Source organism: Cetorhinus maximus, chromosome 12 (genome assembly GCF_964194155.1).
Source record: "Cetorhinus maximus chromosome 12, sCetMax3.hap1.1, whole genome shotgun sequence".
NCBI classification, from domain to species: domain Eukaryota; kingdom Metazoa; phylum Chordata; class Chondrichthyes; order Lamniformes; family Cetorhinidae; genus Cetorhinus; species Cetorhinus maximus.
The window spans coordinates 30,594,137-30,608,100 of record NC_135890.1 but is presented as its reverse complement, the minus strand read 5'-3'; the positions used below and the strand labels follow the sequence as shown (position 1 = coordinate 30,608,100).

At 41.5% G+C, this 13,964-nt stretch overlaps 1 protein-coding gene across 1 annotated transcript in view; it reads right to left on the bottom strand.

The window, feature by feature from the left end:
- The window catches only part of LOC144687345 (mitogen-activated protein kinase 11-like), a 51,284-nt gene that overhangs the window by 33,259 nt on the left and 4,061 nt on the right, over nucleotides 1-13,964 (bottom strand). The window contains exon 2 of the mRNA XM_078553334.1: nucleotides 3,080-3,209. Coding sequence (XP_078409460.1) covers nucleotides 3,080-3,209 — 130 coding nt within the window. The remainder of the gene's footprint in view (nucleotides 1-3,079; nucleotides 3,210-13,964) is intronic.

Below are 13,964 nucleotides of genomic sequence, written 5' to 3'. Positions count from 1 at the left end.
AAGCCATTTCCCAATGCCCTGATGGCATTGATTCCCCTTACAGATCTAAGGTTCCAATGGATAGCAGGCAGCCATAATTCACTTGTACTTTAACAATGTGTCAATAAGTGTTATGTCAATAAGACATGAAAAGAAATCCAAAACTATACATATATATATATATATAAATACATTATTGTTATTTGCCATTTTAAAATGGACTTTTTGCTGAACCAAAAAGATGGCTGCTGCAAGTCACATGACCACATGATTAGCTCCTTTGTTCTGGAAGCTACCAATAGGAGTTACAAGAACAAAAATATCCTCCTCTCATCATTCTGGAATCTCCCACCTAATTGTAAGGACATTCTACTCATGAAACCAGGGGACTCACAGATCAAAGCTTGTTATGCCTGCAGACCTGTTAACAGACCCAACTCACACCTGGGAATGTCCAGGTCCATTTCAAAAAGGGACATCTGAGGGGATAATTGGTGTCATTTGCATTTTGATAAGTTTACCCCTCTAGTGGAGTCAGAGGGTCTGCCTAGACAATGGCTTCCTGACACAAGAACCTCAAGCTGGATGGTAACTCAAACACTAATGGCTGGGACTCAAAAGCCAGTTCCAGACAATAGGTAAAGATCCATTTTGACATCATTGTGGAGAAAGAAGGTTACATGACTCGAGTGACCATTTTGAAATCTCGATATTCCTTTGAGAACTGAGAAACCCTCAGTCTGCTGATTTAACACCAACTGGAAAGAACTCCAGCAGATCTCCCAGCTAACCAAGCAGCCGGCCACCATCTCTCAACTCCTCAATGCCAGTTTGATTTTTAAAAGTCTCTTATCATCGCCTGCCAAGCAGTCTAAGCACAAAAATCCCATGGTGCTGCAGCATCATACATTTCAAGGATTTTTTGTCTGGACTGAACTCCACCATGAAGGAAACATCCTCCGGACTTTGACTTCATAGACTCTAGAAATCATGTCAACTAATATTCATTTCTGTGGTTCTTTTACTGTGTTGCCCTTAGCTGTAAATCTTCCTCTTTTCTAGCATCCTTATTTTTGTGTGTGTGTGTGTGTGTGTGTGTGTGTGTGGTTGCGAACACTTACCCCCTCCCCCAAGTTTGACTGTGAATAAACTAATGTTCTCAGTTAGTCATAACGCAAGGTTGCTGTGAGTTCTTATTAAATTGGATCACACAAACTGAGGGTTTGGAGAAACACGGCACAGCCTACTTTAAAAATAATTCAGAAACACCTCTGCTTATGGACAGACAGGGAGAGGATAAAGAAGTTGAGTTTCTCCATCGCCTGTGCGTGACAATAAGAAATGAGCAGCAACATAGCTGGATATGATTCTGACCTTACCTGGCAGCCACAGATCAACTGTTCAAAAATGGCTCACTCTAAAGTGATCAGGAATGGGAACTCTAGTTGATTTTCACTTTCCTAACCCAGGTTTTGTGCTCCAAATGCTTTCCTGTGATCAGCTATGTCAACACAAACGAAGTTTGAAACCAGGAGCTTCTCTGGCCTATGTGCCTCAGCCAGTGGCTATACCTGAGTCACTGGAGGAACTAGTTTGGTATTTTGCGTGCTGTTAAGTCTATTGGAAGGATATTATCTCTCCTTTCTTGTTCATACATGTCTGGAATGGAATCATTTCTGTCACTACATTTTGTCAACGATTTTGTGACATTCAAGATAAAAGCAAAAAATAAAAGCAAAATACTGCGGATGCTGGAAATCTGAAATAAAAACAGAAAATGCTGGAAAAACTCAGCAGGTCTGGCAGCATCTGTGGAGAGAGAAACCTAGTTAATGTATCATGTCCGTATGACTCTTCGCCAGAGCTCTGAAGAAGAGTCATATGGACTTGAAACGTCAGCTCTGTTTCTCTTTCCACAGATGCTAGCAGATCTGCTGAATTATTTATTTTAATATTTGACTAAAGGCAATAGACCAGAAATTACTGTTTTGGTATTAAGGGGTTAACTGAGCATTACTGTTATATTCTGCTGGTTTATAAAGAAAGCTGATTAACACCTTGTTTTATTATTTTCATTGCTTTAACAGCTGCGCAGCGGCCCATCTAGTAGGGAGCCATATTAACTAATGCAAAGGAGCACTGTTAAATATAACAGTGAGCCATTCAATTTCTGGAATCTAACTCGGAACATCCTGACCAGCTGCCAACATAAAAATCTCATGGACAAATTCAGCCTTAGACAGAAAGTGCAGATTCACAGATGAAACTGTGGAAACTTAACCCGCAGGAGTGAGCAGAGGAGGGCTGGCGGGAGCAGCAGCAGGGAGGCTGGAAAATATAGGCAGGCCACATTCTGTCATAAGTGTTGGGCCGAACCCACCTGGGTCTCTGCCACAACCCTAAAGTTGGCAGGGTTAGGAAGACAGTCCCTGTTTTCATGGCAGTGACAGGTAGTCATCCAGTAAAGAAGCCCAAATATATGGCTGAAAAGCAGCCATATTAATTTGTGGCCCTTCCAGCAGATTTCATCCATGTGGTGGCAGGAATGCGCTGGTGGGGCTGCAAATCTTGGGGACCAAGATGTTAGATAGGAAGGGCACATTTGAAGGCAACTCTTAGAGACCATCCAGCAACCCTGATAGAATGAAACTGGGACAATCTGAAGGAAAGCATTTGTCCATCTACTTGGTAAATTATGTATAAGTGGGGCAAATCTCCCATTTAGTGCTCCACAGGGGGAGTGCATACTGGAAAATCGGGCACAGCACCCATAATCTACTGACTGGTATGCTTTGATAATCATGGCATGATGCACCTAAATTTACGTTAAACGTTTTTGAAGCTCTCCATTGGGATTGCGATATCAATAATTACCCTGAAGACTTCCTGAAGGGGCAAAAAAAACCAATAAACTCGATCAGATTGAAGACTGCATGTCAAATGAACATCAAATTCTCAAATATTTTTGTTTTATTTGTAAGAATAGAAGTAACTGAATCAAATGTGATCAAATTTTCCACAAAATCAAAAGCATTTTCTTGATTGTAATAATAATGTTGCTACAGGTAGTTAAAAATCTTATAATAAAATATCCACTTACATTTTCATGCTTCATGTGCTTCAACAATCTCAGCTCCCTGTATGTCCTCCTTGCATGAATCAGGGACTGAAATGGTCTTGATAGCTTTTTTATAGCTACCTTCTGTCTTGTTCTTGTATCATAGGCAGAGCTAAACAAATATAACAGCACAAATCAGCATCTCACTAAAATAGTTCTAGCACAAAATGTACAATGGCATACAAGATGAAAGCTTTCTAGGCAGCTACCTGAAAAGTTCTCACTCGTATCTCATTCAGCTACTAACTGATTGTGATTCCCTTTTGAATCTGTAGAAGAAAATGAGCATTTGTGTATTTTAGGAGCTGGTCACATTTTGCAGTAAGGGATTCCCAAACAGCAGCCGTTGTAATTTGAAATACAACACTATGAGGGATCATGCAATGTATCTCCTCCTACTTCAGAAGAAATGGCATGTCATATTTCTGCTGTGAGATTGAAAGGACTTTAAATGGATTTGTGTTGGCAATGCTATATAGGCTACACAAAATGAACAGTGCTCCATTTTTGTTTCTACAATGCCTTAACTTACCATTAACCATTTTAAACCACTCCCTCAGTATATATCCATAATTGTTGCTATTAAACAAACAGAAAATAAACCCCATAACTAGTTAAGTAACCACCCCAGTGGTGATGTCAGTTTTGCTAATCTGAAAATGGCACAATGAATGGGAAAAGAAGCTTAAAAAAACAAAACTTACTCATGCTAGAGGTAGTCTATATTTGGAATTGATGTCAAGGGCTGGGATTTTACAGCGCCTTAGGGAGCATGCTGGGAGGAGTGAGGGAGTGTAAAATTGAGTGGGATGGTGAAGGATGGGATGCTTGTCGCCTTCCCACTGCCACTGGAAGGGGGTAGGTGGCAGACGGCCTGATCACCCTTAGGCAAATTGAGGCACTTAAAGTGGCAATTAAGGGCTTCTTCCTGCAGCTAGGCATTTTGCCACATGAGGAGACCACCAGCTAAACCCTGACAGCCTCCTTGCGGGACCACGGCTGGGCGGGACGTTCATGATCGGGCACCCTCTGATGCAGCATAAGGGTGTTCGGCATAGCAAGGATAGGAGAACAGTACCACCCGCAGCATGATGTAGAGATTCACATGATAGTGAGCTGAGTACAACAGTAGTCTAGCAGAAATCAGCATGGTAATACTCCCTAGTCAGGGATATACCTTGGAGACGCACATAATTATGAATTGTAAATAACCACTGAATGTTCAACCACACAAGCCTCCAGGCCTCTTAGTGAGGCACCAAACTCTTACAACACCTGCAGCCCACAGGCCCCCCTCCCAACACCCACTGACAAGAGTTGCATCAGCAAAAAGGTCCCCACCCTGCCCTCACAACCAACACCTCATCCTCCCCACCTCCCCCCACACCCACCCCGTTGCCAGGACCTGCCTGATTAACCCTGGAGAGCCTGACCTGACTTATCTGCACTTCGGGCCCTCCTCCAGGGTGGCCTGCCTGGGGCTGACTGTAGTTCCAGCTGTGGCCACCACACTTGATGGTGCTGCTGGAACTGGAGAGTTGCTGGTCCTCTGATTGGATATCTTTGAGAACCAGAAGCTTTGACTGCAGTCATTAAGTGCCAGATCAATGTAAGCTTCAGTTGAGGCTTCCATACTCGGCCAAAGTGGGGTTGTCCCTGACTTTTCGGTCAAGATTTCCTAATGAGGGACCAAGGGAGGAAGACAGGAAGGAGAGTGCGCAATAGTTGAAAGCTGAATTGTCACAAAGCCAGTGAGGCATTCTGCAAATACTATACATTGCAGACATGGTACACTGGTTGATATTTAGGTTTGAGCATGTCATTGCATCTTCAGCTGCACTTAACCAAGTAGATGTGGATTGTCTACCACCATACTCAATTGTGTCATGCAGCTGGTGGGCAGGCTTTGACTAGTCAAGTGGTGAGCCACTCACCACAGCATACCCAGCCTCTAGTCTGTTTCAGCAACCACAGTATTTATGTGGCTTGAGTTTATATAGCTAAGTTCCTGGACAATGACGATCCTAGGATATTGATGGTGGGGAATTGGTGATGGTAATGTCACTGGAAGGTCCATATTCATTGGACAACCTCTTTTGTTAGGGATGGTCATTGCTTGACACTTGTGTGGCACAATGTTACTTGTCATTTATCAGTCCAAGCCTGCATATTGTCCAGGTCTTGCTGCATATTGGCCTGGAGGACTGCTTCATCATCTGAGTAATTGTGAATGGAACTGAACACTGTACAATCATCAACAAACAGCCCCACATCTGACCTTATGATGGAAGAAAGGTTATTGATTAAGTACTAAAGATACTCAGGGCTTGGACACTGAGGAACTCCTGCAACACTGTCCTTGGGCTGAGATGATTGTAATTGTTAAAAGCCAATGATCTTCCTTTATGCCTGACTCCAGGAACAAAGAATTGGTATGACTCTAGCCACCTGACCGTTTTCCCCCCTGATCCACACTGACCAGTTATATTAGGGTTTCTTGATGCCACGCTCGGTCAAATGCTGCTTTAATGCCAAGGGCATTTACTCTCCCCTCACCTCTGAAATTCACCCCATGTCCGTATTTGAACCAACGCAGTAATGAGGTCTGAAGATAAGGGGGTTATGGCAGAGCCCAGACAAAAGCATCAGTAAGCAGGTTATTGGTGGATCCACTTCACAGCACTGTTGATGATTCCTTTCATAACTTTGCTGATAATTCAAAGTCGGCCAATAGGGCAGTCATTGCCTGGTTTGGATTTGGCCTGCTTTAAGTGGAATGGACAAATCTGGACAATGTTAAAATTACTGGGTAGATGCCGGAGTTCTAGCTTTAGTAGAACAGTTTGGTAGTTTTGTGGCTAGTTCTTCAGCACAGGTCCTCGGCACTAAAGCCAAGGTCAGGGGCCATAACCATTGCTGTATCCAGTGTGCTCGATCTTTTCCTGATGTCACATGGTATGAATCAAATTGGTTGATGACTAGCATCTGTAATGGTGGGGGATCCGGGGGGGAAGCCAAGGAGAATCATCCTCTTGACAATTTGTGCTGAAGATGCCAACAAATGCGTCAGCCTTGTCTTTTGCATGTCTGTGCTGGACTCCACCATTGTTGAGAAAGCAAGGACCCCCCTACTCATCTCATTAGGTTCTTAACTGTGCATTATCATTAATGATTGGGTGCAGCAGCGCTGTAGATATTTAATGGGATTCAGAGCCAGTCCCCATCTGGCGAGGTGTATCAGGATACCTATCTGCAGGTGCCAACAACTAGCTGCCTCTATGCCTTAGGCCGACATGGGCAGATGCACAGAACATTCATTTCATCGAATAACTGCCTTGTTAGTGCAGAAGCCAAATTTCTCCTCCTTTATTTTGAATGAATAGTATGACCTTTTAAAAAAATTCAATACAATAATCCCAGATGTGAAAGTTTGTAGTCTGCACACAAGCTTGGTGGGCGTAAAGGTCAGATTTTTTTCTGTGCACATTCATTGGTGTACCATGTGAAGATAGCTGACAACCACAAGAATATTCATGACCTGAAGAACAAAGAGAAAAGTGGCAGTGCTATAAAAGGAAACCAGATATTCAGCCATCTGGTAACAGAGGTTCCTGTTTAATGAAACTTAAGTCTGGTAAACAAAGCTGCTTTGCAATGCTGATGCCCACAAGGGCTAATATAAAATAAAGCACCGTGCAGCATACAAGAGTGAGCTCCAAAGTTCCCATGGCAGATGAAGTGCGGGCTTGGCCATTCTAGCCCCTTCATTTGACGTGTTTTTCAGGCTTCCTGTCATTTTGCAGAAAACAACCACCTGTTTTTTCTTGTTTAAAAAATGGCCGTGTAGGCTTGCTGTTGTACCTAGGGCACTTTCCATCTCAGACTTCATAATTCGCACTGCGCAATCCTGGGTCTGTTTGGGCATGCTTAACCTGTGGGGACTGACATCCATTAGACAGAGGTAACCACTATTGAGGCCTGGTTCAAATTGAAGCCCCAGAGGTGAATGGCCGTTAATGTGACTCTTCCATTTATTAATACTAATTTAAGGAAAATAATGACAGCTTTTGTTTTATAAGAGAAACTAATGACATCTTGTACATTGTGCTTTATGCTTTGCAGTAGTTAAGCAAAACAATGTGTACTTGGTCCCTTGCCAAATATTTTACACTTTCCCTTCTCAAATTTATGAATTTGAAACCAACTTCTATACTCCGCTACCCTTAAACACTTGAGTGTCGAAATCTGCAAACATCCCAGGCAGTTATTTTAGGCCTTCAGTGGTTTGTTTAGATGAGAATTCTCTTCCAAATAATGGTGTTGCCTCTCCCTATGTTAATGACCTTCACAAGATTGTTATGGTGGAGCTGAGAATCTATAACAAAATATTTAAAACAGATTGGATATTAGCTTCTAGCCACATGCCTTTAAGAAACACATAGGAGAAGGTGATGAACCTTTGCCAAAAATACTGTTCACATTGTTTCAGTGAATGATGCCCATCAGCACTTGTCTTGAAGTACTTCCTGGTGTTAGTGCACCTACTTGTAGTGAAAGGCGTAAAACTATCTTTTGTTTCTCCTTCATTTGTACATTAACAGATTATAAAAATCTCTCCACTTGCATTTTTAACCAAAAGCTGGGATTCAGAAGAAATACTTCTTGCTTCTAGGCAAGAAGGCTTTTGAGTGCACACAATCATTCTTATCATTAATCAGCAGAAATACTGATACATACTCCCTTCTGCGGCCTAATCATCTAACTTTAATAATTTCTTTATTGTTTTTAAATACTTTAAACTTTCTAGGAGTGCATATTATCTCATTGTTAAAAATCAAAACTCATAACCTAGTAATTTGACTACAAAAAATAAAGATATATTAGGCAACAAAAAGTTACAATGTCCTTTTGTGAACTATGAGTAGATGATGGAAGAACTTTGCATGTTTATCTATCAGTTGTGTTTGGCTTCAAATTATCCAAGCAGTAATGTATTACTTCTGGAAAGGCAGATCCAGGATTTAGGAAGGCAAATATTTATTTCACTAGGTTGTTACGACAGTTACATTTTCAACTGTTTCCTTTAATGCAAGGTAAAATGTTATAGTTTGGAGAGGAGGATGTAACCTCGAATGAAATATGCCTGGAGACAAACCCATGTGACCTGCTTGCTATGGAGGCAGGAACTCAAGTCAAAACTTATTGAAAGTAAGGTGTAATTTTTAACACCTTGACAGAAGAGGAGGAGGCAGCTTGCCTTGCTGCATACAGACACACTGGGCGGAATTTTCTGACCCCCTCCAGCCGACAGGATTTTCAATGGAGTTTTGAATGGCCCCCTTCATTTTCTGGCCCCACCCTTGCTGTGACGGGGCCGTAAAATTCCGCCCACAGACTCTCAGAGTCAGTCAGATAGAGACATTTGAGGAAGACGACCCACAACAGGTGCTGCTATGCCAAGCAGGAAAATAGCACTGTTTTGGGGTTAACACCAAACAAAGTGAGGACAGATTCCCAGTTTGAAGAAACAAAGCTTGTGGAGAGTAAAAGACCAAGGAGTTGCCAAAAGACGTCCAGAAGATTGAGTGGAGGCTTTGTTTAAAAGGGCACAAAGATTTATCCTGGTGGGCAGGGGGAAGAGATCCTGTTAAAGCTGGGAGCAGCTTAGGAACTTTAAACACAAGACTTCTTTTCAGCTAAGAGTGCAGTATAATGTATAATCGTGGCACGGGGTTTTCGGTTATGTTAAGAATTAATGGAAATTACCTATTCTGTAGTTTAATGTATTGGTTGTCTATCAACTAATATTTAGTCAATGTTGATTGTTATAGCAAAAATCTCAAAATGTGAAACCTTGTTGTGTGATCCTTTGCTTCGGTCACTGGGAAATTCATATCTCTTTTTAAAAGTTATCGGTCTCTATGGGGATCATAAAAAGGACTTTCAGACTCCTGTCATCTCTATGTTTCGTGGTATTGCAAATGTGCCTGTGAAGATTTCTAGCAAAGTTGCAAATTCCTAAAAAGGAACAATTTAAAATACCAGAGGAAAGCTTCACCAATGCAACTGCAATCTAGCTGCTCATAGAAACCGAAGCAATTCTCCACCTCCGGGTTTCTATGTTTCTGAATGGGTGGATCCCTGCTGTCCCATCCTGCAGATGTTGTTGGAAAATTTCACAGAAGCCTAAACAAAATCAAGATACTGCTCCAAACACATAGGGATAGTCTGTAAACCATGCCTTCCTCCGCTGGGAACAAAATGGCCCACAATGCAGCTACTCTCCGAATTCAAATGACATGCTTTTGTTTAAAAATGCATCATATATGTTCACTGATATGGCAGTATATTTAGCATATTTCATTTAAAGCATGATTGAGACAGTTCAGCATTTACTGAGGATGCAGCAAGATTGGCCAGCTAGGACGTTGGTGTTGTAAGGTGTTGGTTGTAGCTCAGTAGGTCCTATTAAGGTATTCATAATCTTAGGTATTTAGACAATGAATATTTTTGAATAACTAGAAAATATAAACATAGGTACAGTAAAAGATTCAAGCTAAGAGCTGTCTCCATGTTTGCCCTGCACACGGCTCTGTCGAATGCTACACTGACCCCTAGGTGTGGGTCATGTGTTCTCTTACATCACTGTGTGTGCGGTACAGTATTCAGTCCCATGTTAACTCTTTATGTGCCAGACCCTTATACTACAGTTGGCTGTGAACCAAAAGATTCTCATGGTGGGAGTTAGGGGAAGCAAGGTGGCAAGTCGTGACCCGCAGTGGTGCACAGGTTAAATGTTCAATTGGAAGGAACAACTGTGCTCCTCCTGGTCCCACAATAAAAGTAAAAATTACTCAAAATTTACATTTGTAATGGCAGCCTCCATGCAGTCACTTTAAGGCCAGCTGGCTCACTTGCTGAGCCCCTGAAAGACCTGACCACAGCATGTATTGGGTCCTGCAGCGATCACTCATTGTTCAACTTCGCTAAGGAGCCTGAAACAGATGGCAGACCCGCCACCTTTGCGTTAGCAACGTGGGCGAAATGCCAGTTTCAGGCATACACCCTGGACACCTACGGAGGAGTTGCAACCAATATGGCTGTAAGTGCACTTGCAGCACAGAGTAAGGTGCAAACTGCCTGCCATACTGAGCCCTTAGGCAACTAATTTACGCAATTCAATTTCTAGAACAAATTTGTTTCTCTCCATTCCCTAGCAGTGCACCAATGCTACAATAGTCAGTGCCACTGTCCAATGCTGTCCATGTTCAGTTACAATTCATGTAATGGGTCCCTTCCACTCTAGCTCAGGTGATGATTTGTACAGGATTATGTCACCTTATTAATTTCATATTTCCTAATGATCACATAAAGTTGAAACAAAGGGGATAAGTTATTTAGTACTTTCTTTTTCGAAATCTTCTGGTGTTACACATTTGTATAACATTAACATGCTCCCATACATCTGCTACGGTACTTCATAATTACCCATTAGAAAATATGCAATATGTTAGTTTGAATCTTTCGGCACTGGGGCTTTCCTTCTAATAAATTATATATTTATTGGTTCACCTGATGATGAGGCATCAATATTAGGTTTAGAAAGGCACTGAGTATCAGTGCTAAGCACATGTGGTGAATTCAGCCTAGCGCTGCACTGGTGACTGGGTTGCAACAAAGCAAATACCTTCATCCCTCCCGTAATTTCCTCAAAATGATGTTCAAACGTGTGATTGAAGCCCTGACCAAATATAACAGGAGGCTGACTGCTTCTTTGAGGGTGCCAGCTATTTCTTGCTATTTATTTTAAATTTAAATTATTAACAATTATAATCCTGCAGAGCAACCAAAGGTTAGACTTCTATGTTTTGGTACTTGAAGAAATATCTGTGGCAATTGCATTGTTGAATTGGGCGGTGTGCAACAACAGCCCTGACAGACTTGCCCTATATCTTTCTCTAATATTCGCTCGATGTTAGCTGAAGGTGCAGCTGAGATTGGAAAGCTCCCCAAGTGATAACAAATTGAGAGTGCTTCCTTGCATTCTGCAGCACAGAACATTAATGCCATTTGCATTTGAAATTTTGTTGTGAATTATCAACTTATATAAATAACCTAATTTTTAAAAATACAAAAGCAAAATGCTGCAGATGCTGTTTTTTCTTAACTTCTCATTGGATTACATGAAAATATCGGCAAGATCAGACACTGAATTTACCCCACTCGGATTGCCTATGGGAATCTCTGACCCCACTTTAACACACATTTGTATAACAATTTATATTTATATATTATTACAATGAAACGTTACAATGTGCTTCACAAAAGCCTCATGAAACAAAATAGGACACAGAGCCACATTAGGGAGCTATTAGGTCAGATGATCAAAAACTTGATCAAAGTGGTAAGTTAGGTTTTAAGGAGTGTCTTAAAGGTGGAAAGCAAGGTAGAAAGGCAGAGAGGTGTAGGAAGGGAATTCCAGAGTTGGGGCCTAGGCAACTAAAGGTACAGCCACCAATGTTGGAGCAATTATAATTGGCAATGCAGAAGAGACCAGAATCAGAGGATCGCGGATATCTCAGAGGATTGTGGGTTGGAGGGGATTACAGAGAAAGGGAGGGGGCTAGGCCATGGAGAGAGTTGAAAACAAGGATGAGAATTTTGAAGTCAAGGCGTTGTATGACTGGGAGCCAATGTAGGTCAGTGAGCACAGGGGTGATAGGGGAACGGGACTTGCTGCAAGTTAAGACACATGCGGCAGTTTTGGATGGCCTAAATTTTACGTAGGGTAGGATACGGGAGGCAGCCAGAAGTGAATATACTTCTAACAATATCACAATCACAAATGACTTTCACTAATTTGTTCTAGCAACATGTATTGTTTGTAATTCAAATACAACAAGCACTGAGAAAATTTTATAAGCATATGAAAATGGCAGACAGGGAAAAAAACATGTAGATCCATTATGCATAACTTATCAACACCTACTGCCCCGCCCAGCCAACCTGCTGCCAAACCCCAGGTCAATATTGGGGAAAGGCAATTTCTTCCCCTATCCCTGAAGGCAATCAAATAAGTTCTGGGAGGCCACAGTAACTAAATGACACATCCCCCAATAGCCTGTGTCCCTTCTATACACAGTGATATTGGCTGCAGTCAGTAGAACTTCAGAGCTGTTTGGTCTTTTGCTACTTCAACTTTTACTTCGGCTTTTATAAACCATGCTCTTTTGCTTCAGCACAGAACTACCTTAATCCTGATGAATGGAACTCAGCCAAAACATGCATTTATCTTTTCTCTAATAAATGCTGATAAAGCTGTAATACGCTTGCAAGTTATGCTTCTGTGTTAGTTCACCTGATGTTGATTGGCACCTTCTGCAATGTTTTCCTTATTTCTAGACAGTTTTCTAAATTAAAAGCACGTGTTATTATGTGAAATTTTAATATAATAGTTTTAAACAACATATGATGATATAGCACAACGCTTGGAACATGCTAGTATTTGTCCAGGGTAATGGACCATAATTTGCTGTCAAAATAATTGTGGACAAATCTTACAGCAAATTCAGGTGAGGGCAGATGCACTATTAAATGCAGAAATGTTGATCCATGGTGATATCATCCGAAAACAGTGTTAGTTTGTACATGACACCCAGCTCACACTTCCCTCGACTCCTCTACTGTTGCTAAATTATTGGATTGTTAGCCAACATTCAGTACCGGATAAGCAGAAATTTCCTCCAATTAAATAAAGGATGAAGCAATTGTCTTCGAATCCTTTGACAACTCCTTTCCCCAGTTACAGACACCAATCCTCTCCCTGGCACCTATAGAAGGCTGGAACAGACTGTTTGCAACCTTGGTAATATATCTGGCCCCAAGATCAGCATTGAGCCATACATCCACATCATCACTAAGACTGCCGATATCCACTTCCATAACATTACCTGACACCATCCAGCCTCAGTTCATCCGCTGCTAAAATCCTCATCTATGCCTTTGTTACCTCTTGTTTTTGACAATTCCAATGCACTGGCTGGCCTTCCACATTCTACTCTCCATAAACTTGAGGGCATCCAAAACTCTGCTCTATATGTCTTTACTTGCACCAAATCTCCTTCACCTATCACCCATACTTGCTGACCTACACTAGTTTCGGGTTAAGCAGAATCTCAATGTTAAAATTCTCATCGTTGTTTTCAAATCCGGCCATTGCCTCACCCCTCACTGTATAATCTCCTCCAGCACATATCTTGGAGGATTATGTAGCACATCTAATTGCAGACTCTTGGATATCTTCAATTTTAATTGCCCTATCGGTGGTGGTGCTTTCAGTTACCTGGGCCCGAACATCTGGAATTCCCTGCCTACACCTCTCCACTTCCCTTTCTTCATTTAAGACACTCCTTAAAACCTACATCTTTGACCAAGCGTTTGATCATCTATTGTCTTATATGGCTCAGTGTCAAATTTTGCTAATAATACTCCTGTGAAATGCCCTAGGATGTTTTAATACGTTAAATGCTCTACAGAAATACAAGTTGTTGTTGTAATTAGAATCCAAAAGTTGCTGCTGGAGATGTGCTGCTCTGCTGTTAGCTTCTCGAAAACACCATCTCATTCATTGTCTCAGCATTGAAATGTAATGATCGGTGTGAAGTTGTTGTACTTGAGCAATGGAAATGAACTAAAGTCACCATAGAAAGTTAGAGCTGATCTCAATTGACACAAGCCTATTTTTAAGCCATTTATAATATACCCATATTTAATTAAGACTAGATTAGTTGCCAAAGATTCTTTTAACAATATGCTAATTGTTAATTACTACCAGTGAACTACTCTGGCACCGAAAATAATTATGTGT